The following is a 25,832-nucleotide window of genomic DNA, read 5'->3' on the forward strand; positions in this document are numbered from 1 at the left end:
CTATTTACAGTATACGTTGTTGTCAGTGCATAATAAGACTTATGAACAAAATAAACATTTCAAAGCAGTGATATATAAACGGTAAACGTTAATTTTCTACTACATATCGGCGAAAAAGCGTTGTCGCAAAAACCTACGTTTTACGGCAGCTGTGGTTCCGTTTGATTGGACGCCTGGTGCCGTAAACCGTGTTGGTTACAGAACGCATGGGACCGAGTAGGGACAGCGTGTGTGAACATCTGAAATGTAAGTTACACCAGTAGAAATGTCATATCTTGTTATTTATCGCGAGATAAAGGACAGAAGCGCGTGGCATCACCGACATTGTGATAATATGAAATGTATGAATGTTAATGCTATGAGCGAACGCTAACTAGCTTCTGATAAAATGACCAATCAATCTAACGAGGTAAAAGTAACGACAACACGATCTGAAATTAATCCAGTTGAAGTTACTGCGCTGCATTCAAATGAGGAATTAAGTAGCTTTCTATCAGTACATGTGCTCAAGTATAAAAAGTGTCAGTAGTAATGGAATGAAATGTTTTTTTCAGAGGGTCTTTACTTGTTTTTTTTCCTGTTAGCTAGTAGAAGCTAGCCTTAGCTCCCTTCATACCAACATTTCAGAATGACAGGAAAGTTTCCTCCAAGTGTAATAAATTAAATAGAGATACGTACAGCAGTTTAATACTGTGAATCATTCCTACAGAACTTTAAACTTAGGTAGACGTACGTACTGCTCAGCCAGTCACCAGTCATAATGTATGTATGTATGTATGTATGTAAACATTTTTGAAGCCCAATTTCCTAGTTACTCTATCTGTGCCTCTTTTTGTGTCTGTGTCTCTACGTCTCTCTTGGAACCACCTTAGAATGGAGGCCAGATCCAAAAAACCTTTTTCTCCTAAAGGTGGAAAGAAGTTTACACAGAAAGGAAAAGGTGAGCTATGGTTAACATCAACCAGCTTAAATGTGGGCTACACCATCATTTTCATCCAGGTTAGTCATCGGCTCGTCTCTCTCTCCCTCTCTCCGTCCAGATTCCATAGGGACCAAATTTGGAGGAAAACCAGGCCACAAGCCGGGTGGTAAAAAGCCCTTCAAACCGTACAACAGCACAGAGAAGAAGAACAGACCGGGGAAGGGTGGAGATGCCGGCAAGAAGCAAAACAAATTTGTCGTGTCCAAAGCCGGCAACGTGCAGCAGAAGCGGAAACTGCCTTTTAAAGGGAAAAAGGAGGGAGGAGAGGGAGAAGGTGAGAAAACATGTGCGACATTACAATGCAGTCTTTCATGGTTTAGTCTTCACGTCTCATCACTGCTGAATATTTTGGCCAGTCAGTGTTTTCACTCACGCCGTCTTCAGCTACTGGATTCACAATTATTCACAACAAGTGACACATGACATAAACCTCCAAGTAACAGTGCTACACGGCTAGTCATCCAAGTTGCCAAGAACAGTACTGATATACAAAATACAATGAATATACATTATATAATTGTAATACAGATACACTGAAAAACACATTTGAACAAAGGGGTAATTTTCCAGGTTGCAAACATGCACTGTATTCACACTACACAGGCATGATCTCATATCACCATGTAGGTAATGTTGCTCCAGGACCATCATTGCAACTAACCAATCATGTTTTTTTTTTAATATCATAGCTATGCGCTTCGGGAAAAAGACTTGAAAAATGGCACGTGGGAGAAGTTATCCTATCAAACACGCGTTAATCGTCATGAAAGAGTCAATTATGACCGACACCATGTACTCCTAAATCGGACCAAGTATATTTGTTGCCTAAATGTCACCAAACTGCTACAGAAAACCAAAATAATAAGTCAACTAAGACCTAAAATAATACTGGCCTGTACTTCTGTGACTTTTTGATGAGAGGAAACGATGACCACATACATGTAGTATCATGCCAACCCTGTCAGAAGACACAATATTGATGATGGACTCGAGATTAAATAAACGGCTGTTTCTGACCATTCAATGCCAGCATTTAAAAAATAAAATATACGATAAGACATTCTCTCAACAGCATTATGTACTTTGTCTGAACTCTAAAAGCATCTTGGTTGGAGTAAAGCATTTTAAACAAATGAGATGGAGTCACCTTTTCGCATTAGTGTGAAAGTTATTGCCATTGTTACTCAACATGAGATCAGTTTGGATTCAAAGGATTTTTGAATTTGTTTCAAATTAACCCGCCTTTTTGCTTCACACACATTTTTAAATGCATAGATTAGTAGATAATAAAAGCTTTCAAAAATCTGGGGGTTGCTTTTTATCTCTCTGTATAGCTGTAAGATCTTTACCATGGTCGAATCTGGCCATTGCACAGTGAGTCTAAATCACCCTTTATCTTTTTCTTGATGATTATTCTGTGTGTGTGTGTGGTCAGGTCCAGCAGCTAAGAAGATGAAGAAAGGTGAGTTTAAGCCAAAGAAGGGCCAGACAGAGGAGGAGCTAACACAGAACAGGCAGCAGAAGAAGAAGGAGCTGAAGAAGACCAGGCAGCTGGCGGAGAGGAAGGACATGTTCCAGATCATCTGTCAGGCCAAACAAGTGTGGGGAGACCTCAGGAGGTACACACACACACACACACACATGCACTCACACACACACTGGTTGGCCTTCTTTATGCATTTGTTCATTTTTATTTTTTTGTTCCTTTTTACCAAAAAATAAAACTTTGTGGAACTACATATCCATTATGTACCACAGAATAAGCCCCACTAAAAGCTGCTGCCTGCTCATTGACAGATGATGGGGGTGTGTGTGTGTGTGTGTGTGTGTGTGTGTGTGTGTGTGTGTGTGTGTGTGTGTGTGTGTGTGTGTGTCAACAGAAAGAAATGCGACAATGACATGAAGAAGAAACTGATGAAGGATCTTCATGATCTCCTCCGTGGGAAGGTCAAACAGGTGAGTCTCTCTCTGCCTGTGTATTGCAAACATAACTCAGAATCCCATTCCCATGTGAAAGATCTCTAGGAAAAATGGAGATCCATATGTTTTGCCTTCTTAAAAATGGAAAACAAACTCACGGACTGTCATTTTCCACTGCTCTCCTGCCTCCAGATGGCGTTTGCTCACGACTCGGTCCGAGTGCTGCAGTGTTTCATCCAGTTCGGCAGCCATGAACAGAGACAGGAAGTGTTTGAGGAGCTCAAAGGTGAGCAGACATGTTTTGCTTCTTTATCTGCTGCCTTTGTAAGTGTTGGTTTCTGTATCTCTCTGTGACTCCAGAAATGTTCTTTATCCTGAGAAGGAAACTTGCCTGTTAGGCGACACTGCTGAATTATCTTTAAGCATCCAGACATCCTGTAAGAGCCCAGGGTTTATATAAGCTTTGTGCTTTTAACCAGTGCTGCCTGCTGGTGGTCTGTGACCAAAGTGTGTGGTAAAGTGTTGTGTACAGTAGAGCAGCTAATTAACTGTCGGTGCTTTGCTGTCTCCCACAGATGATGTTATAGGATTGTGTAAGTCGCAGTACGGAAAACACATTGTGAAGAAACTGCTGATGTACGGGTGAGTCATCTGAGATTGGTTTCATCTTAATATTTAAATGAGATTGCATGTTACACACACAATTATTCATATAGCATTTTAATACACGCAGACATGCATACAAGTACAGTAACCAACCAAAAGCCAGAAAAAATAGAAAGCTAAAGGTGAGTCTCAGCAAACAAAAGGAAAGGAAACCTACAACGTCCTCACCAGTTATAGGTTGTTATATTTTAGTTACATTTCTTAGAACTGGGTATTTGTGATGTCACTTATTTGCATGTCTAATGTGCCAACATCTAAATGGAGATGAGCTTAAAACCCTCTCTTCATCACAGGCACGTTGAGTGTTATCTGTTAACCAACAAACCAGGAGAAAAAGAAATCTAAATACCGCAGAGTAACAATAATCCAGCGTTCAGTTTTTGTCGATCTTTCATTTGGTCCTGTCTTGTTCCAATGGTGTGTGTGTGTGCATGTGTGCTGAGTCCTGTTTATGTCCTCCACAGGAACAAGGAGCTGTTGGCGGCTGTGATGCAAACATTTAAAGGTCACGTGCGGCCGATGCTTCGCCACGCCGCCGCCTCCTCCATCATCGAGTACGCCTACAACGACAAAGCCGTGCTCGCACAGAGACTCATGCTCACTGAGGGGCTGTACGGGAACACATTCACAGTGTGCAAGGTACACACACACACACACACATCTGCATGCAATTATTATATGCCATTACATTATTTCCCTTCTAGTGTTGGATTAATTATGGGTGTGTGTGAAATAATTTTGGTTCTGAGCAATCCTGTGCCTGTGTGTCCAGTCGACAGTGTGTAACACCATCGAGAAAGTGATCGAGGGAAACCCGGACAAGCTGAACAACATCATCGATGAGATGAAGCAGATTCTCACACCCATGGCCCAGAAGTAAGAGGAGAAAAACTAAGAGATACATTCACACCCAGATGAGAACTGAAGTGTGAGCAGCTGAACATACAAAAAATAAAGCAGTCGACAAGGTTGAAATTAGAAAATAATTTTACTAAATATATCATCAATTTGTTAAGATACCAGAGTTAGTGGGGCCACTAACTGGCATTTCTCAATTTTTGCTGACCTTTTCTGATTATATATTTAATCAGACAAATAATGGCAATGTGCAGCCATACATCAGATTAAAGAAAGAATAGAAACATAGAAATAGAGATAAAAAGCAACATGTTCTTTGCTACTAAAATAGCACTGATAATGAAGTTAAATTCGCAAAGATTAAGATTAGATTAAAAAGAAAGTGACAGCTCTAAGTCTTGGATAATAAAGCGGGTCTAGCTGCTACATAAACTGTGGTTCTATTGAAACACTCAATCCAGAGAGCTGATGTCACAGCTATACAGTCCCCTCCCTCAGCCCCGCCCACAGCCCTGCCCACCGTGGGCGGCAGCTGCTCTGGCCTGTGAGAGCTGACCAATCAGAGAAGTCTGGGCTTTTCGAGAGGGCGGCTTAAAGAGGCAGTGAAACAGAGCGCTCAGAGGGTGAATAAAACTGCTGCAGCAATAGACAGTGTGAGAAAATAGAATTCACTTTCTGAACATTAGATGATGTAAATGCTTTGTAGTAGACACAAAAACGGATAAAAAGGATAAAAATATGAAAATCTATACTAGCAGTTTTTTAGTCACTTCTTTAGTCACTTTTCCTTCTCTGATTTAATGTAATTTGAATTCATATCAAATGCATCTTTCCACTCACTTTTGTTTTCGCTGTTGTGTTTCAGAGAACAAGTAATCAAACACTCTCTGGTCCACAAAGTCTTTCTGGACTTCTTCCTGTTTGCACCTGACAAACCGAGAACGGTAAGCAGCTCCCCGACTCCTCACACGGTGCTGTATAATCACTATGTAGCAGTGCATTCCTCTAGCAGTGCTCGTAACAATGGTGCAGTATGATGTGAAATAAAACATACGCAAAAATTAAAACTGAGAGCTTCATACAAGCAAAAAAGACAAGTTAATTTAGCGCTGACTGTAACGTGTTCCTTCTCTTTGTGTTTGTTCTGATGTGAGCAGGAGATGATCGAGTCCATCAGAGAGTCGGTCGTCTACATGGCTCACACGCACGACGGCGCACGGGTGGCAATGCACTGTCTGTGGCACGGGACGGCCAAGGTGAGCACACAAACACACACAGAAAGCAAATTGTGCTTGCTGTGGGCTCAAGTCACCGTCAGCGAAATGAGTGTTAAGGAAAAGGTCTATCCTAAAACTCCTTGACCTGACAGCCTGCTGCCTATTTGGCTCCTCTTTATCCCTCCCCTGGTAATCCTTAACGCGCTAGATGTAGATGACTCTGTATTCATCAGAAATACTTTATTATTGAGTCCAGACATTTGGCCTTTCGATGGCAGCATGTAAAGTGTTAAACTGAAATAAATGTCAGGTGCACACTGTTTTTGTTTTGACCTTTTTTTTTCTTTTTCATGTTCCAGGACAGAAAAGTCATTATCAAAACTATGAAGACGTACATGGTGAAGTTTGCCACGGTGAGTTCTCAGTGCGGTACCATTTATTCATTCATTCATCGGCAAAAACGAGCTGTCCATTCTTAATTGGCTCTTTGATTTTAGAAAAGATCAGAATATGAATGGGGATTATTTACGAGGTGGAAAGCACTGACCCGAGGGTGAATGTTTGGTCTACAGGGGGAGTTTGGTCACCTGGTTCTTCTGGCCATGTTTGACTGTGTGGACGACACCAAGCTGGTCAAACAGGCCGTGCTCTCAGTGAGTCTGATGTCATGTGGTTCAAAAATATTCAATGAGACTTAAAAAGTAAAAATGAGTATGATGTGGAATTAAAAATGTAAAGATGTCGGGTGACAATCATCATTTTGAAGATGTGTGAAATGTTGATGTCACTGTGTTAAACCCTGGTCTCGCCTGATTCCCTCCTGTCCAGGAGATCCTGTCGTCTCTGGAGGAGGTCATCAGTAACAAATATGGCAAGAAGGTTTTGCTGTACCTGCTGAGCCCCAGAGACCCTGCTCACCTGCTGCCGGAGATCATCAAGGTGCTGGAGCAAGGAGACAAAAACGCACACAGGTAACAACGATATGTGTGGACGGACCTGTTTTCCACTGCAATGTTAGACTAAAAATAAGTAGCAAAATCACCAAGTCACAAAATGTTCAATATAAGATGAGTTATCATTTTATTAGAAAGCAAGTGGAAAAACAAACATCACCTCCTTCTTCCTCTCCTCAGTAAAAAGGACATGAAGCTTCGGAGGAAGGAGCTGCTGGAAGTCGTCTCCCCCCCGCTGCTGGAACATCTGCGTGACCATGCTGACACCATGGTGACCGACAAGGCGACCAGCGTCACCGTCAGTGACATCCTGGCGTCAGCCTGCGGGGACCTGCGGCCCGCCATGACGGCCGTGGCTAAGTTAGCCAATCAGGAGTTGGTGCCAGGAGGGACCGGCGGACAGGTAGGGTGAATTGTTTCATGTGTTCGTTGTGTGTGACTGGTTTCATTGTTGATTAATGTAAAGTTACAGTAAAAATGAAACTTCACAGCAGAAGTAATCGTATCAACAGGGTTCCAACCCTGCATAGAAACAACTTTAAGGTGCTAATTAGCGGATTTTTAATATGCTAATAAGCTAGATTAGCATGGAGAACATGTAAACATTACCTGCTAAACTTGTGAGCATGTTAGCATGATAATGTTAGCATTTATCTTAAATTCACCGCTACCATGGCTGTAGATTTTTGTCAGTCATTTATCAAGTAAAACTATTTGCAAGAAAACAATACCTTTATTCCATTTAGTATTGGTACAGTGGTAACCAAAAGAAGCTAGTAGGGCAGTTCTCAAAAACTACTGAAAAAACCAAGTAAAGAGCGTTTTTTCCTGAGATGGTCTGTCGTCTCTCCTGCTGTTCTTCACTCTTCGCTCTACTTGTGCTGCAGCTTCACATGGCCGAGCATCCTGCAGGACACCTGGTGCTGAAGTGGCTCATAGAGCAGGACCTGACGCTGGAGGAGGCTGGCAAAGAAGGTAAAAAGACACATATCACAGTTTTTGAGCTTGTCGAGTAGGTTTTAACATTAGTAGCAGGAAGCTTTTAAGATAACAGAAACCTAACTTCAGCCTTTTCTCTGTAACCTTCTCCCCCCCCCTCCCTCTCCCCTCAGAGCGCTTCAGCAGGATACTGGTGGACACAGTGGGGACGGACAAACTGAAGAGCTGGATCAGAGTTAACAGAGGAGCTATGGTGCTCTGCTGGTCAGTGTGTACACACACACACATAAGAGAATGTGATCTGAAGAATGATAGTTAGTTAAAGGGTCAATTCACCTAAAACACAAGAATACATTTTCTGTCAAGATTTTGTATCTGTATGTACATAAACATCATATTCATGATGCACTGAGTTCAATTTGAACATAAAAATAGTCCAATATGAGGGTGAATTGACCCTTTTAGCTGGGAAAATGAAACTCCTAAGCAATGACATCACACGATAAACCTTTTTCATTACTTGACTGTAGGTAATAAACATGTTTACATGACGTCACAGCCTCTTAAATCCTTCCCCGTGTTTGTGTGTGCAGCCTCCTGAACAGCTGTGACAAGTCTGTGGCTGCGGAGGTGAAGGCAGCGCTCGAGTCCGTCAAATCAGAGCTCAGCAGCATCAGCAACAACAAAGGAGCCGAAATCCTGCTGGAGAATCTGAACAAGTAGAGACTTTTTTTTAATTCTAAATGAACTGGTGGTGTTGAACGCACCACTTCCTGCGCAGCGGACAGGAACGTTTTCAGGAAGTGGACACAACCTGGAACACTGATGCGTCGTTTCAGTCCCTGATGGAAAAATATAAGTGTTTGGAGGACAAAGTGATGCTGCGAGAAAACTGGTTCAACACGAAGATGCCCCTTGTGTGTAGGTGTACATTTGAAAGTTTGTACAACACATGAACAGAACACATAATGTGAAATCTCCAAATGCTTCTGTCGTACTCATTGCATCAGTAAAATCGTTTTTTTTATTTAAACACAAATTCTCTGTTCTTTCCAGTCACTTTTACTTTCATTTTTTACAATCCCTGTTAAGACGCTGTCAATGACCCTCAGCATTTCTTTCACATTTAAAGCCCACTTGGTAAAAGAAAAACTACACCCTTCAAGTTTCTGAAGGCTTTGAAAGTGAAACATGTACAGGAAGTTGGTTTCAGTGACCGTGGCTCAATGCAGGATGAAGAAAAGTGCAAAGTAGACGTTCAGTTTATTAACTCAGAGCAGCCAACTGGTCTAATTAAAACATAAAACAAGAACATTCGAGAAGTTTCTGGTTCCATTTGCAGTTGAGGTAAATACAATGTTTAAAACCATTTGAGAGTTTACAGATTGAAGAGCTGCACTGCGTCTCTCTGCCGTCCTCTTGTGGATCCATCCATGCAGATAGTTTCCGTCTGATTTGTCAGGTTTTGAGACATGGGTCTTTGTGGTTTCTGTCAGAGGTGAATGGAATTTCATTTTGGTGCTCACAGCACTAAAATGTGTAAATTCACTGCCAATATTTATTTTACAGGAACAGTGTCCCTGTTTCTTAATACAAAACAGAAATGGAGAACTTACAACCTGGACAAAACCCATCTGCATGGATACGCACAATAAAGCTTTTACAGTCCAGTACTCCTGTTTGTTGTCATCCTCGGTTTTGGATTGTTTTCATCAGATTTTGTACCATGTGAGTGATAACTGTATCGGCTAGAAAGAAAAGGTGTTTTCAAAATAAAGATTGTAATGATTAATTCATTGTAACTCACACTTTTTTTAACCAGATGGTCTTTCAAAGTCTTTAAGCTTTTAATGATGAACAAATCGCAGTCTCTTGAGTGGAGCTCCACCGCTAAAGAGCTATTGAATTAGTCAGTTCAGCCTGAGGATTCAGTGTTAAACATGTCCTGTACTTTATATTATGATGACTCCATGTCACACACACACACTTATGATGGCAAGATAAAGAGACATCAGTTTATTATTCGAGCCAGAGACACGTGTGGCAGATAAACAGTCTGATATCCATCGCCCAGATGTCGGCTCGTCAACCTTCTGATTATTTCTGTCCTGTTGTCGTTCAATCCTGGATTACTTGTGAGCTTTACAGACTAATGGATGGAGGAAGAGTAGAGGTCAGTGCAGATGGTGGCTGCCATGACTCCCACAGTCACAGGGTCTTAATGGTATACTGGCCTGAATGTCACTGGTTCATTTCCAGTTCAGGCCCTCCATAAACTAGCAGTCTGCTGTCCTTGACTGCCACTCCAGACAAAGCTTAGTGTAAGAAAAAGTCGACAAGTTTGCTCACTGCAGGTGGACCATCCTGGGCTGAATGGCGTCCTCGCAGCACTCAGCCAACTTCTTTGCCGCCCTCCTGGCAAACTGCACCTTCCCACGGGCCCTGGTGACGGCGGTGTACTCGTGGGCCTTGAGCTTGGTGTAGTAGTCGGAGAACTTGTTGTAGAGGATGGAGATGGGCATGCCGTTGAGGATGACGCCGAAGGAGATGCAGGCGAAGGCGAAGATCCGGCCCAGGTTGGTCTCAGGTAACATGTCGCCGTAGCCCACTGTTGATATGCTCACCTGACGGATGAAGAGAAAGCAGTGAATGAAAATGAGATGTAGAGAACACGATCACTTCTGACTTTCAAACACAGACTTGTAATTGATGATAGCCTCGGTCAAATATAGCTTATGGAATTTTCCTTTAACAGTTTTTCATACAGGAATATGAAATACTAAACTTGAAGTGCTTTCATTAAATAAGTATTCTCAGTTTCTTTTTTCAGCAATAGACATTCAGTGTATTTACATTCTCTAATGAACTCTAGTAGTTTTCAGTGCTAGTGGCAGAGTCCCCCATTCTACTCTCCTTCAGTGCTATCTGAGATACACAGGGTGACTTTTATTGTGAAGTAGTCACAGGAAACTGATATATTTATTACCACAGTTGGCGCCCCCACCCATCGCATAATAATAAGTGTTTGGCTGTTATTATAATTAAGGACCTTTTTGATATTATGTTAATGTTCATAAAAGTGCAAAAGTGTAAGAATGTATGTTGACAACATTACCAAATCAAACACAGTTATCAACAGAGTGCAAATAATTTACTGTAGAAGTTATGCTAAAGACATCTACTGATATTAGCACGCTAACTAGCTAGCAATAGCCTGTTCCGGTACAACATTCCTGTGCTGCTGGTGGCGTAAAGCTCCCAGTCTGACCACTAGATGCATGGCTAATCGAGCTAGCAAGCTAACATCATCTACATTTAGTGATAAATATGGTGATATGCTGCCCCCCCCCCCCCCGTTTGAGTATTAATTGGACAGCTTCTGATTTTTACAGACTGCGCCTTTAACTCTATCACTGATACAGTTATTACTTATTCACTATCTTCCTAACCAGTCTCTCTTTTTGTCAGTAAATAATTAATCTATTTTTCTTCGACACTGACTAAACTATATTTCACACATTCACAGAAACTCAAATAACCTGCTTTTATCATCATTAGTTTTTTCTTTTCGATCTTCCCTCCTCTCCTCAGGTAACCTCTCACACATCCATGTTTTCTCCACACATTTTCCTTCTTCTTCTGCATTTATTATTAATACTTTCCCCCTCCCCCCCCTGACCTTGATCTTTCCTTTATCTTTATTTATTTATTTGCCTTCCTCTCCGCCTCACTCTTTTCAATCACACATCCTGGTGTAGGGATAAGACTGCACCTCTGGCTCAGCAGCTGGCCAAAGGACACAGGACTGACTAGGTCACCCTGATTGAGACAAAATGAATACACACAGCACCACAGGCGGCCCGAGGCGGACTATGTAATTGTAACATCGTGGAACCATACAGGGTGACCCTCCGTCCAGGCTGTCTCAGCTGCAGCGGTCACTGTTAAGGGTGGCCATCATCACAGGTGTCCTCAACAGCAAACCCACCCCTCTTTCATATTTTCTTTTCTCCATTCATTTGGTTCAATGTCTTTCTCATTTTGTACACATGCACTCGAACATGTGGACTGTAAAACCACGTTGTTGTCACCCCAGTCAAGAGGATAATTAAGGCATATTGCGGTGGCCTTTATCTGTGAGTGAGTAGAATCTGATGTGGATCCAGACAGAAATGTGGAGTTAAACATTTCATTTGATATTGGACTTAGATCCATTGACGTAAAAAGGAAACTGTTAGGCCTTGGCGGAGGTATGCACTCTATTTGAGCACCATTCTAGTTACTAGTGTAACCGGTACCACGATTATCAACAAAACTCATAATACTATTACTACTGTATATGCTTTGCTCTGACTGTTTTCTGGTCCATTGTTGTATCATAAAACTGAAATCTTGGTTCAAGTTGGCTCTATTTGATAATATTACATTAATTAGATATCACAGATTTTGCAGTGTTTTTACTGTGAAGAACAGGTTGATATATTATTGAATTAAACACTGTGACCTTACACAGTGATGATGAGACGCTGAAGCCCTGTTCAGTCTCTCCGTGGGTGGAGGAGGGACAGTCCCAGATGCATCCTGCTGAAATGTTTAAGGAAGCAGCTGTGCACTGCTCTTAATCAGCTTTTTATAAGCTTCTCTATGGGAAGCATCCAGACGGTCTTCCTTACAGCGGAGGACGCCGTCCCAGATGCGGCGACACAAGTTGTCGCATAAACATGCTTTTAAAGGAGCACTGTGTAGGTTTGGGGAAAGACATTTTAATAATAAAAGAGAAAGATCTTCATTGTTATAACTAAAATAAACTAGCTCGATTTGTTTTTATGACTGCATAAACTAAATAAACAACCTGACTTTAAAAGGACAGCACAACATCATATTGTTTTACTCTGTTTAAATGTGGCGGACCCTGCCGCCTTTCTAGCTTCAAACAGTGTTCTGGGGACCTTATTTTCCTCCGAGAACAGCATATTTCTTCTTAATAAACTACATAGTATCCTTATGTAGGTCAGCAACAGCGACTCTGAATTCAGTTTAATGGAGCTTTTGTAATTTTGCATGATTCCCTTCACCTGATTCTGCTGTGATCTCAACAATAACTGCAGAGTGAGCTCCTTGACTGTTGCTATGTTTAGTTATTTTCATGTTGCACAGAAATCCTAAATTGTCGAGAAGGACACCGGCTGTTGATTCGGCCCTGACTTGCCCTCTCTGTGGACTCACTTTTCAACCTTCCAGGAAAAACACAAGTGACAAGTGTGTGACCGATGCTGCTCACATCAGAGCGTACCGGCTGGAAAAACTCCCTGGCTCAGAGGCAATACAAAGTTTCTGTGCCGAAGGTTTTAGCTCGCTGTTATCAAAAAGTACAACTTCTCCTCATAAACACCGCCAGACGCTGACGGGTGCAGCTGCATCAGAGGGATTGTCATACAGTATGCAGGAGAGCAGGTGGAGGTCATGGAGTGTAGAGTGTTTGTTTGCGTGTCGGTGTGTGCGTGTTTGTGTGTTCGGTCGACTCACAGCGGCCCACCACCACGCGTTCGGCATGGAGGTGAAGTTGGTGTTGTACACGTCGTGCTCCACAGTGTACACCATGGCTGAAAACATGAAGATGCCCATACCGATGAAGAGCAGCAGACAGCCCACCTGCACGCACACACACACACACACAGTTTAGTTTAGATTTTCTCCCTCTGTCTATGTTCTGCTTATGACTAATTAATTCGTCCATTTGGGTCAGATCCAAACAGTGTGAAAATACCAGAAATAAAGTAGAAAGTTCTCCTTCTTATTATTATTAGTTATGTTTTAGATTCAGACAGTCAGACCTGCTGGTAACACTGCCTCAGTGTGAAGCCGAAGGCTCTGAGGCCTGTCGAGTGACGCGCCAGCTTCAAGATCCTGAAGATTCTCATCAGACGCATGATCCTCAGAACCTGACCCAGCTACGGGCAAGAAAAACCACAGAAGAAGAACCAACGAGTGAGTGAGACCAGTAAATTGAATGATGTCATCATCATTATCATCTGTCCCTCCAGCCCCCGTCTTACCTTTCCCACGCGTCCCACCGTCTCGATGTCCCCCGAGTGCAGCTGCACGTCCTCGGCCGAGAAGAACTCCAGGAGCATCTGCAGGTAGTGCGGCAGGATGGCCACCAGGTCGACGGTGTTCAGCACGCTGCTTCCAAACCGCTTGAGGTCAGGGGTGGACATCAGGCGCAGCAGGTACTCCAGGGTGAAGAAGGTGATGCAGAACGACTCCACGTGCTCGCCGTAGGATCTGCCGCTGAGCTGGCCCGACGGAGTCTGGAAGAGGAAATGATGGAATAAATAAATATGTTCAAATACACTGACCCTGTGTATCATATCAATAAAAAGGACACACTTGCTTCCTTTCCAACAACTGTAACATAAATTATCAAGAATTATTAGGTGTTTTGAGCGAGGACTGATTTGTTGGAATATTGAGTGGCTGTTCTGACATCACTTCTTCTCTTCTGTCACAGTTTTTGCACATTTGCTTGTGTTTTTTTCAGCTGATATGCTTACTGATTATTACACACTACTCATGGCTGATACCAGTAAGATTAGGGACTGTGCAGATGCAAATACTGATTATAAGTAATCAAGTGAACATTTTTTTTCCATTTCCATTTGCAGGAAAAATAAAAATCTTTTGAACAACCAGTGATGGAATGTAACTAACTACAATTCCCTCAAGTACTGTATTTAAATACAATTTTGGGGTGCTTAACTTGAGTATTTCCATATTCTGATAGATTATACTTCCGCTCCACTACTTTTCCTTGAAAACCTGAGCTTGTTAAGTCAAAAAAAGCAACGTGGCTTCATATTATCTGCTCTACTTAACAGCCATAATTTCATCATCGCTTGATTGCTAATAAAACACATTTCCCATTATTGGCACAATATAAATGGTGCATTCTTAACTGAGTTATCTCAAAAGCACATGAAGCTATGAACTTAGTGTGCTAATCTGATATTAACTCTACATGATTTATGTGTAAGTGTATATGCATTTAATGGTGTCCCTACAGGTTGACTCACAGATGGAACAACATGTCATCCCAGCTGTTATACATACACACATGTACACCTACTACACGATTTGAAGTCGTTTTAACACGTGCAAAAGAACAAACAACACAGTTAAATTTCACTTCCTCTTCGTTCCCTGTACAGCGCTTCACCTTCACACTGAGGTAAAGCACTATTGGTCGTATTGAAACTAATATTATCCCCTTCCTAATTTGCATCTAAATAATCCAGTTGTGCCAGCAGAGTTCAAACTCTCCTGTTCTCTCCCGGACACACAAACCAGTGTGACAGAATAATCTGCTCAGGTCACATTTGCCTTTTTACCCCTCTCACACACACAAACACAAAGCGAAACACACACCAGGTACTGCATCTCCTCCACAGTGTTGAGCGTCATGGCGACCAGCGAGACCAGCACAAACATGGAGGAGGCGATCCCCATCAGCTTTGCGGGGACCGATGAGAACGGCTTCTCCACCAGGTTCCAGATTTTCCTCCGGGCCGGCCCCAGGGCCATGTCGTCGAACAGCTCCTCGTTCTCCTCCATCTCCACCTGGAGATAAGCAACAAACAGACAAACAGAATGGAGGCAGGAGAAACATTATTGTCATGGTTAGAAATAATAAAAAAAAAACAACAACAGCCAGATGAGAAGTCAAGTGTAGCTTAAACAGAAACCAAACGAAACATTCATTAAATACAATGCATGAAAGTAGATATCCATATAGTAATAAATGAGAGTTTAAGGTATCTAAAAGCATTTTTAAATAAGGACAGAGCAAAACAGGCACAAAAAGAAAACATCCACATCACAAGCTGGAATGAAACTGAATTAAAGATTGAGAAATTAAAGGTCAAGAAAACACGTCAGGAAGACGCCGGCACAACAAACTGTGATGGAAACATCTGTCTACATCTGTGCCAAGAAAAAGCTTATTCTCCAGCTCTCCATCTGTCAAGACGGCAGAGCGCAGCGCTGATTTATAATGTAGGTCAGACAGACGCGGAGCCAGCCAGCAGATTACTGACAAAAATCTCACAGGTGAAAATATATATAAAAAAAAAAACAACTGCTGAACCAATGAAGCTGGGAGGCGACGGCTCCTTGGCATTTTTATTTGTCAGCGCTGGAGCCTCGAGGGCGAAAAACTTCTGAATTCAAAGATATAAATGTTTTTTCAGCGAGTGCCACAAACTCATTCACATTCACCTCCATTTTGTTGGTGTGGATACAAAACTACAGGTATATGTATGATACGTAGCGCTCGAGGGAAGTGAGAAAATTTGTGAGTTTCTTTTTATCCGTATGAACAAAATAGACTGCAACACAAACCGACTTCTCTCCTCCTGCTCCAGTGTTTTTCTAATGAAGACTCCTCGAACAAACAGGCCGGTGTAGAACAAAAACGAGGGGCTCCATCACTGTCACGGCATCCAAACACTTAACTACACCTACATCCACCTGATCCTAGGGGGGAGCGTACCTATGTCCCCCGGTTTGTTCATCAACCGGCAACAGCGGGGAACATAGGACCCTTTTTTTTAAAAAACGGTCCTATGTTCCCCGCTTTCCCTTAACGGGTCCAATAATATTAACCCCCTAACCCTAACCCTAACCCCGGTCACATACAAAGCGGGGAACATAGGACCCTTTTTTTTAAAAAACGGTCCTATGTTCCCCGCTTTTCCTTAACGGGTCCAATAATATTAATCCCCTAACCCTAACCTACCCTGGTCACATACAAAGCGGGGAACATAGGACCCTTTGGGTGAACAGCGGGGAACATAGGACCCTTTGGGTGAACAGCGGGGAACATAGGACCCTTTGGGTGAACAGCAGGGAACATAGGACCCTTTATCAAAAAAATGGTCCCATGTTCTCCGGTTCCATACAAAGCGGGGAACATAGGACCAGGGGAACATAGGGATGATCCCATCCTGGGGGGTGGCCCGTTTCCTTGCTCGGCCAGTCATTCCAACTTGTGTTGCGTTTATGAGCGTAATGCTGATGGTCGTAGCATGTTAATGTTTCCCTATCAGCACACAGCGCAGTCCAGCTCCTCATCATAACCATCTCTATTTCCCCAAGAGGACCATGACTTCCTGTATCACATGACAAAATGAGATTACCATCCATAGTTTAATCTGTGTTTATCCTGCCGCAGGGGAGGATGACCAGTCTGAAGGTTTTCATTTCAGCCACAGAATCCCCCCCGCCGATTAATCATTCTGCTATTAAACTGAGGGGAGGATGGAGGATTATCTTGTTTTCTTCTCCAGTGGTTCAGCAGAACACCTGCAGAGGATCTTCTGTCAGATCTGAAACCGGTCTTCAGCAAGTCTCCAGAAATAAAGTACAGCAGATGCTTCTCTACAACCTCTGACAAGTCCAAAATGCACAGCGCCACCCTACCTCTGCTATCAGCTGTTTCTGGATTTTCAGTTCCTCCGTCAGCTCGTCCTGCCGCTCTTCGAAGGAGATGCGGCAGCAGCGTTGGCTGTTTTTGATCCTGACACCCCAGTAGTTTATCTCCTCCAGGAAGTTGCGGGGACACAGCTCGTGTTTAATGCACAACACTCCGGTTCTGACGGAGAGGACGGGGACAGGGAAACGTGGGTGTTAAATGTGTGTTTACTTAGCCCATGTTGATCTGTAAACCCATTTTGTAGTCTTTCATCGTGTACCTGTAGAAGTGGAAGATGTTGTGGAAGACTTCAGGGTCCCGATCAAAGAAGAACTCGTTGCTGTGGACGACATAGTCGTCACACAGATCCAACCTCCTGCTGTGGTCTGAGCACGTGGCCAAGCGGCCGATCCTCGTCTTTGGATACCTGGCAGCTAACGTGTAGGGCAGGTGGTACACCTGCAGGAGAGGACAACAGAAGACAATGCAATAGGCAAAATCATTTTAATGAAGCTTGGAACACACAAGCACAAGGTCCAGTGTGTTTTGGTTACCTTAGATTGAGCATCTTAAATCTATAGAGGGAGTGGGTCCAATTCCATGGAGTCCGCCATGTTACTACAGTAGCCCAGAATGGACAAGCCAAACAAGCAGTAAAGAGGGCCTTACAAGTTTCTTCACATTCATAGCGACTACCATAGACGAGGGTGAGACGACGGGTGTTCACTTGGATGCAATCTGCAACCACACTGCTACACGCCACTAAGTCCTACACACTGGACCTTTAAAATACTTATCAAGGGGGAAAAGATACGCAACCCATGCAGTTCACTGCTGCTTGTTCAGATATCTGTCATTAATTAGCTCAAAGGCTACAAAATGTTGACACAGAGTGATAGAAGAGAAGTCCTGCAAATTAATCTCCACATTTTGAAAGCTGGATGAAGAAGATGTTTAGCATTTCTTGATAAAAGGTGTCAAATTATGCTCATTTCCAGGTTCATTCCACGGCTGCAAGCACCTCCTGATCACCACAGTTGGCTCTGATTGGTCCACTCTCACAACTCCAGCTATAACAAGCATTGCCAACAGATAGCTAAAGAGTTCAAAGTACAGTAGCTGTTTCTTTCTTTGGAAAGAGAGCTTAGCAGAGTTACCCTTCCTCCGACGTTGATGTTGAGAATGAGGTGTTTGGTTGGAGAGAGCAGCAGCTGCGACGTAGACACCGTGAGTCGATCTTCCTCCTCCTCATCTTCATACTCGGCATATAGGTCGTAGATGTCTCTGCACAGATCCTTCACAAATAAAGCAAAATCTTTACGAGGCTGAGTTCAGCATTTTATGTATACATTCAAGATGAATGAAGAAAACTTGGGGAACACGGAAAAATTATGAGAAATTGAAAGGCAGTTTTTGTACCACTGTATATGTGAAAAAGTAGTAGAAAGCCTTTTGCGGCTCCAGAAGAAGCTGCATGTTTTCTGATGAGCTGCCTCCAGTGAGGAGGCATTACACTCCTATAGCATTATTGGACTCATTATGGACACATTAAAAAATAAACATATATTTTTTTAACGTCACACAATCCTCTTCAAAACCCATTGCCTACATTACCCACAATGCAACTTCAGTGGAGGAACATGCAGCTTCCCCTGGAGCCACAAAAGGCTTTGTACTACTCTTTCCACACATGCAGTGGCACTCCCACCGACCTGAAAACACACTTTAATTTGTAAAATTGGTGGAGTTGCCCTTTAAAACTAAATCAATTATATAATTGTAAATTATTATAAGTAGCAGGTGACTTATTAAAGTACACATCTATTCAAATCTTTGTTTTTTACTCTCAGATTTGAAAAACAAAATCCTGCCGAGTGAAGAGTGAAGAAAGACAAACACATGAAAGAGGAATAAATAGTGTGTCTGACCTGCATGGAGCTCCATGGCTTGATAAAGATCTTGGTGAGGTCCACGTAGTCGGCCGGCTCTCTGACAGCCTGAGTGTGGCTGCAGGGCTTGTAGCTGTGGAACAGACTCCTGCTGCGGGCTCTGAGGTGGCTCAACATGCTCGCCGCTCGATCTGTTTACAACCTCGGAATTAAATCAACTTGTAAGGAGAGACATCCTGACAGCTCTAACACCACCAACCTCTCAAACATACCGTACACACACACACACACACACACACAGCTGGGATCTTGCACATGTGCACAAAACCTTGATCACACACATACACACACACACACACACACATATAAAAGATTACAGCACAAATGAGTAGACAAACATAAAAGGATGGCAAACGATTTCACTTAAACTCAGTAAGAAACCGGGTCACCATACACACAGCCGACACACACAAACACACACACGGAGCGATGAGGTAGGAAGTGACTCTCGTCGTCCAATGCGGTTGGCTGAGATGATGTGGGTGCTTAAAGTTTTAAACGCTATCATCCTCTTTTATCCGTCTCTTGATCTCTCGCTCTCCTCCCACTGACTGTATCTGATCCTGCTGGACGTTGATATTTTCCTACTTGCGGTCAGCTGACGAAGTGAAGGAGCCAGTCTAAGAGTCTACAGCCACGCTGGTGACTCTGTGCTTGGACAGAGTGCTGCTTTACACTAAATGCTGAAAAATGCTAGTGTTAATCGTCTCATGAATTGTATGTAAACACACACAGTAAAGCTGAGTTTGATGGGAATGTTGTGGAAGCACCAGCACAGCTCGAAAGTACAAATAAAAATCTCAAAAGCATCATTTTGGACATCTTTTCACAGGAATTTGGTTTGGGAGATAAAGCTTCCCTTCAAGGCAGACAGTTTGACTTTGTTAAAGCAGAACAAAAAAATACAGGTGGCTCCATTCTATTCAGGTGAACTCCCTCCTGGGCTCTGGCTTTGTGCATGCTCACTCACTGACACGGCTTACTGGGACACTTCATAGAATAGAGTCATTGTTAACGTTGTTGGCAACACCTGTGATATTCCTGCTTTGTCGAGTTAGAATACATTTCAGTCTGTGCCAGTGGTACTGTTATTACAATAATACTCACGTAGAAGTACGGTGTATTCTTCAAACAGTACTCAGAGCACTAGTTATTTCTAAACCATTGATGTTCAATACATTTTCAATAGCAGACATTCAATCAAAGGGGTTTCTGTTTCTCTGAATGTTCAGTCTCAATGACTCCCAACTCCTGCTCCGTCCTGCTCAGTGCTCATGGTCACCTCTCCAGACCTGCGCCTGAAAATGCAGATGAAAGGTTTAGATATTAGTTCGAACAGTACTCAGTACTAAATTATGATTTACATAACTTACTTAGTGTAATGCATACTTAAGTACAAGTACAGAAAAAAATGACTTAATTACAGTAATTTAAGGAGCTGTGATTAGTTGCTTCCGTCCGTGGTTTGTACATACAAAAGGAAATGTTTATAGGGTTATCTTCATTGGAGGGTGAGGTCAATCACTAATGTTAATGTCAGTTAAAAAACCTTGTCGTGGTTTCATCGATGTGAAAAACAGTCTTTGTTGAGTCCACAGGTTCGTAACTTAACATTAAGAGTGTAATATTTGTAAATGACACATTTTCAGATTGTGTTGAAAACATTGATATTTTTCCCTGTTGTGATTGAACTATCTGATACTGCATTTTGTTTATGTAAAGCAATACTACAAAGTCAGCATGAACTGTTTGTATTTTCCATATTGAATTACTATCACCGACTGACTGTATTTGGGTTTGAGAAGAGGGGGAGTTGCGTCGATTGCATTTGGTTGTATTTCATGTTGTCAGTGTGAAAATGAGCAGAATCTGCTGTTGTTCAATGGATTGTTTTTAAAATGCAGATATGCAGCAGGCTGCCACTGAGTCTTTACTTTATATTGAACTTAGTCCTTCACATCCAGCATGTCTGGCTCGAAGGATGTATGTGTGTGTGTGTGTGTGTGTGTGAGAGAGGAGTTTGTCCCATCAAGCGTGGGTCATCATAGGTGGACATTAATCCTTGCAGTAGTTAAACAGGGATAATGAGCGGGTGGAGCCGGACCCGTTCCAAAAGAAAAACGACTTAGCGGCTCTCCCACTTCCTTCACTTCACTAACACCTGTTCATCCCTCAGCTGACGTGATCCGGACAGGACGAGTCAGGAGCAGCGGGTTTTGGACAGATTGAAGCGTGAGCTGGAAGAACTGCGGTGGTTTCATGTTCACATCTGTCTGCCTCTTCCGTCGTTTTGAAAACAGTTTATTGAGGATTCAGTGCATTGTGTTCGCACTTTGAAGTTCTCCATTGACTTGTCCTCCTCTGATCCTCGATTCAAGATCTAAATGAACAAGATTGTTGCAAAAGACGACCTTGATCTTGGAGCAGCAGTTTGACTAAATAGTTCTGAATCAATCGAACTTGTTCATCGAGCGATATTTCAGACTCAGGGCTTGGGAAGGATGTCAAGTCCAAGTTAAGTCACGAGTATGGGAAGTTCAAAGTGAAAAAACAAAACCACACCGTCACCACAGTGAGGAGCTAAAGCAGTAAAATGACACTTTATGGCAGCTTACATTTCAGTAACCTGTATTCTCTAGTGACTTTACAGCTCAGGTTTTTTACATAACAAATTAAGCTCATACATCATATTTTAAAGGTCAAACCGTTGATTCTCAAAGCGTTTTGTTTTTTTTTACTTATGACCCCTCACAATAAGCAGTGTCTTCAGATGTATACGAGACGTTTCACCACTAAGCTCTTGATGGTTTCATTTCTTCTATTCACATTTTCCAATGTTTTACCAAATCTGACAGCTGATTTGTGTAGCAGTCATCATTCCCACCTTATTCATAATCTCAGTGAATGTTTAATTTATATCACGACTCTTTGGATAAGGGCCCTGACCCCTCGGTTGGAAAACACTGCATAAATACGTACATGAGGTGATGCTTTTGGTGCTCGGCAGAACTAGTGTTGATAACAAAGGATCATAGCAGCTTACACAGTGGCTTCACTTGCAAGGCTTCAGAAGTGTTAGCTTTGGTGTGGCAGTAATAAGTGTTAGCAGTGTTTAATAAAGTTGCTGACATGGCTCTTTATTATTCTAGTGTGCAATTTCTTAATGACACAGCAACTGCTCCATGAATGAGGCGTATTACATTCAAATAAGCAGGTTCAGTTTAAGTGACTTGACAAACCCCTCATAATATGTGCAAGGTATCATGGAGTTTAGGAAGACGGTGGATCTAAAATAGATCAAGCTGGAGACGCCAGTAAGCAGACAGTTGTTAAAAATATCACTGCATCCTGTAGCATCAAGATTCCCCTTCAGTGAACTCAAACCAATGAAAAAAAATAAACAGACTATAACTACACTGGTATGTGAACTCATCATAGCACTTCATGTGCAGTGTGGACCAGCGAGATAGTGTTCTTCGAACTGTTAGCGCCAGACAAAGGGAGCAGTTAACCCCAGGAAAGAAAAACAGCATTCCCGCTGGTACAATCGTTGCACATTCCAAAGTGGACCGACCCAGACTCTAGCCTGCTCCGAAGCGCTTCAGTTTAACCTGGTTCAACAATTTGTTGTTTTAAAAAAAGGAACTTAATTATCCCAGGGTCAGTGGATCCTCTCACACAAACACAATAGAAAAGACAGGACACCATGTTTTGAACAACGTTGTGGATTAGATTTTAATTCTCAAGTGATTTGCAAATTGGTTTCTTCACAGATACAGAGCTTTTTAAGTTTTAATAGTGTTCCCCCTCACTGTACAAGGCTAGAAAAAGTTCACAGCAACAGCACACAAACATACAAAATAGTTTTACCAAATTCAGTTGTGTTGTTTTTTTTTTTTCAGATTTTTCTTTCTTGTTAAATACATCTGAACTCTAACCCTGGTGCGATGCCCAACCATAGCAAAAAATTTATTTCAAGTCAAATGTATACAATCTTATTTACACAAGGAACATTTGATCAAAGTGCATTGAAGAGAGAGTCCTGATTGACCGTCATGTCTCTGAGGGATGATGGGTAATTATGTACAATGTTTACAAATGCTGCAACCATGGTGATCCTTGCACAGCTTTGATAATAATAATAATAATAGTAATAATATTAATAACTGACTGAATTAACTGCTTGTAAGAATGTACTCTAGGAAGTACAGTTGGAAAGGAACCTAAAAATAAAAAAAACAAACAACAGAAAACTTACACCTTAGATATAATTGCCCAAACCATGATGGCACATAAATATTCACACATCCCAGCCTGTTTGATCCAAGCAAGTAAGAAATAGTTTGGACCAATTTTCCAGATGAACGCCTCACTCCTGAGTGACCCTTGACCCCTCTCCACTCTGACACTATTAAAATGGAGTCTCACACTGTCTTTAACACGTGTGGCATCTCGTACCGACACGCTCAGATCCAGATTTGCATCCCGTCCCACAGAGTCCCTCTGTTGGATTAGAAAACACTGTCCTCTTGGTAATTTTCAGGTTCCTAAAAACTGAGATTCACTGCGTTTCTCTCGTCTGTTGTGAAAAGATGGCCTCAGGAGGGACAGGAAGCCGTCTGCGGCCCCAAAACAATGAGAACCAAAAGGAAAGAAAAACAATCCAGAATACTTGACCGAGTGAAAACAGTTATGACACATAATTCATTGTAATATTCACATAATAAATAACATTTGTTGCGGTCATCCTCTCCACAGATAATGACATAATGCACTTCAGAAGGCATGTGGTCGTACTGTAAGGGCTGCTGCTGTTGCCACGGACAACCTTTGGCGTAGGAACGAGGAGGCTCCGTTAGACTGCGGGTTGCCGTAAAAAAAGCAAAAAAACCAAGACGATCATGATAAATCGTCATCTGTGCTCACTATCGAAATCTGGAGACAGGGAGGGAGGGAGGGGAGGAGACAGAGAGAAAAATGACTGTTAAACGTTTGACTTGTGTATTTGTTCTGACCTACCAAGCTTGCACAATGTGATCAAGCACAAAATATTTCCAGATCAACATCCCACATGCTTTCCAAAACAAAATCATCCAATCACAGCCCTGTGACATCATTAGTGTGCTGCTCCTGAGAAAATTCTCTGAAAAAAGCCAACTTAACTACAAGTATTTGCATTGAAGAAAGAAAAACTGGTCAGGGTTAACAATTATTAATGCTGACTAAAGCAAAAGTAGTGCTCTTATATCATTTAAGTTGTATAATGTAAGTTAACAATATGCTATCTGAGTGGCAAGCTTGTTAGCATAGCCTAGTTAGCTTGCAAGCCAACTCGCTAAGCCCGCAGTAACTCATGTAGGTACAGCTCGCAGAAGGTACTACTGTATAATGACTAAATATTAATAACTTCATCATGGCATGCAGTTGAGGATTTTGTTGAATTGTACATGTACAATTTGGAAAAGAACAAGTTCATTTCAAAAGTAGTACATAAGCAACACACTGATGAGGGCTCAGATATCCCTCAGAGAGCTCTGATTGGTTGGTCCATAAAGGCAGTGTGGGATGTTGATCCAGGAACATGTGCCTGGCTAAATCATGCTGCGCTGTGACATTCAGTGACAGAGTTGTTATATATGGTCTTAAACATCTGATTGAGAATACATATCTAGATGTTGATTTTGTACCAATAACATGCATGTTACTTACTGACTATATGCCATTATGTTGACAAATTATTGCTATAAGATTGTGGCTGGGTATTGTAACTTGTACAAATCAATTAATACCAAAACCAGACAAGTTCAACACACAGCATTTCATTCAAACTGCAATACTGAAACGGTGCAGTTACTAACTGTATACCTTCGACCCCTACAGTAACAGAAGGGATGTCCATATACACAACTCACCAGGAGACAGACAACGGACTTTGTTTAGCTTTCGGTGCATTCAGTCACACATCATACTCCTTTGCCTTGCTTTTGATAACATCAAGATTGCCCAGGCCTGTGCGCTCTCACACAGCAGTCTACATCATGGCTGCCTGCTGCAAGCACCATGAAAAACACTCTTGCTTGAACGGATTTATTTTTTAAAATTCTAGATTTTATATTTTAGAATATAGCAGCTGTGAGGGTCATGGCAGAGGTCTAAGTCAATCCTGTGACTCTGGTCGGGTATAGGTCAATCTGTTTAATCTGTGTACAGAGAGTTGTGCTCTGTGGACAGCCAATAATGCACTACGGATTACTAAAAACCACAAGGTCAGGGTGAGAGCAGAGGTTATTAACATATCGAGTCCATCCTCTGTGTCTCTCCAGCAGATTATTCATCTTTTTAATAATTGTTTTTCTTTTTTTCTGGGATCAATGCATTAAGCCTCTGAGGTTTGATGTTTTCTTACCCACAATGCCATCTGCTGAGAGGCGTTTTGGTCGTTTACTTACTGCAGGGTAGGTGTGTCCCACGTTGGCGCTGTGCCGGGTGATGTCGATGTTGAGGTCTTCTTCTGTGGTCTTCAGGTAGACGGGGTTGTCAAAGTTCATACTCTTCTGGTTCTTCAGTTGCCAGTTTCTCCACATCAGGTAGCCGCCAGCCGCTGCCATCGCTAGCAGCACTGAAGAGATGGACAACAGGACGCAAACACAGTCAGATAATAGTTCAGTATGAGAGCTGATGGGTCAGGGATTAAGCCACATGCACACGTGTGTAGTACAGTTTCCTCATATTCATGGTTTGTACCCTCAAAATCTTCTGATAAAAATTGTACTACTTCCCAAAATGTGTACCCTTGAACCATCTGTCTATTTTCATATTTGGCTGTCTCTCCTAAAATATTTTGTCACACAGCTCGACACTAATCTGCTGTTTAGGAGG

The 25,832-nt window shown here is 42.2% G+C and overlaps 3 protein-coding genes across 6 annotated transcripts in view; 1 reads left to right on the plus strand and 2 right to left on the minus strand.

The window, feature by feature from the left end:
• Positions 1 to 111: 111 nt before the first annotated feature.
• On the plus strand, positions 112 to 9,327 carry pum3 (pumilio RNA-binding family member 3). Of its 3 annotated transcripts, none has more exons than XM_030435416.1 (18): positions 112 to 246; positions 873 to 940; positions 1,041 to 1,256; positions 2,418 to 2,601; positions 2,863 to 2,938; positions 3,095 to 3,188; positions 3,478 to 3,544; positions 4,033 to 4,207; positions 4,341 to 4,444; positions 5,292 to 5,370; positions 5,584 to 5,682; positions 6,003 to 6,056; positions 6,216 to 6,296; positions 6,472 to 6,614; positions 6,777 to 6,999; positions 7,484 to 7,571; positions 7,709 to 7,799; positions 8,129 to 9,327. In XM_030435416.1, exons 2-18 carry the CDS (start codon positions 874 to 876, stop codon positions 8,256 to 8,258), a joined length of 1,971 nt encoding a protein of 656 aa, XP_030291276.1. In that variant the 5' UTR covers positions 112 to 246; position 873; the 3' UTR covers positions 8,259 to 9,327. The 3 variants fall into 3 exon arrangements, with proteins under 3 accessions (XP_030291276.1, XP_030291277.1, XP_030291278.1); XM_030435417.1 differs by having other exon boundaries at positions 174 to 246; positions 862 to 940; XM_030435418.1 differs by lacking the exon at positions 112 to 246 and adding an exon at positions 306 to 409.
• kcnv2a (potassium channel, subfamily V, member 2a) lies at positions 8,272 to 19,663 on the minus strand. The gene is made up of 9 exons (XM_030435421.1): positions 18,933 to 19,663; positions 18,162 to 18,299; positions 17,285 to 17,463; positions 17,013 to 17,184; positions 14,961 to 15,152; positions 13,592 to 13,846; positions 13,370 to 13,486; positions 13,062 to 13,187; positions 8,272 to 10,159 (listed from the first exon to the last, which is right to left on the minus strand). Exons 1-9 carry the CDS (start codon positions 19,068 to 19,070, stop codon positions 9,881 to 9,883), a joined length of 1,596 nt encoding a protein of 531 aa, XP_030291281.1. The 5' UTR covers positions 19,071 to 19,663; the 3' UTR covers positions 8,272 to 9,880.
• A 2,999-nt stretch (positions 19,664 to 22,662) lies between these two features.
• vldlr (very low density lipoprotein receptor) overlaps positions 22,663 to 25,832 on the minus strand; it is a 61,907-nt gene continuing 58,737 nt past the window's right edge. For both annotated transcript variants that reach the window (XM_030435913.1, XM_030435914.1), the window contains 2 exons: positions 25,403 to 25,572; positions 22,663 to 23,888 (listed from right to left, as the gene is read on the minus strand). In XM_030435913.1, the coding sequence (XP_030291773.1) occupies positions 23,853 to 23,888; positions 25,403 to 25,572 (206 nt within the window). In that variant the 3' untranslated portion in view covers positions 22,663 to 23,852. The remainder of the gene's footprint in view (positions 23,889 to 25,402; positions 25,573 to 25,832) is intronic.

The sequence above is a fragment of the Sparus aurata genome, chromosome 12, assembly GCF_900880675.1.
Source record: "Sparus aurata chromosome 12, fSpaAur1.1, whole genome shotgun sequence".
NCBI lineage: Eukaryota > Metazoa > Chordata > Actinopteri > Spariformes > Sparidae > Sparus > Sparus aurata.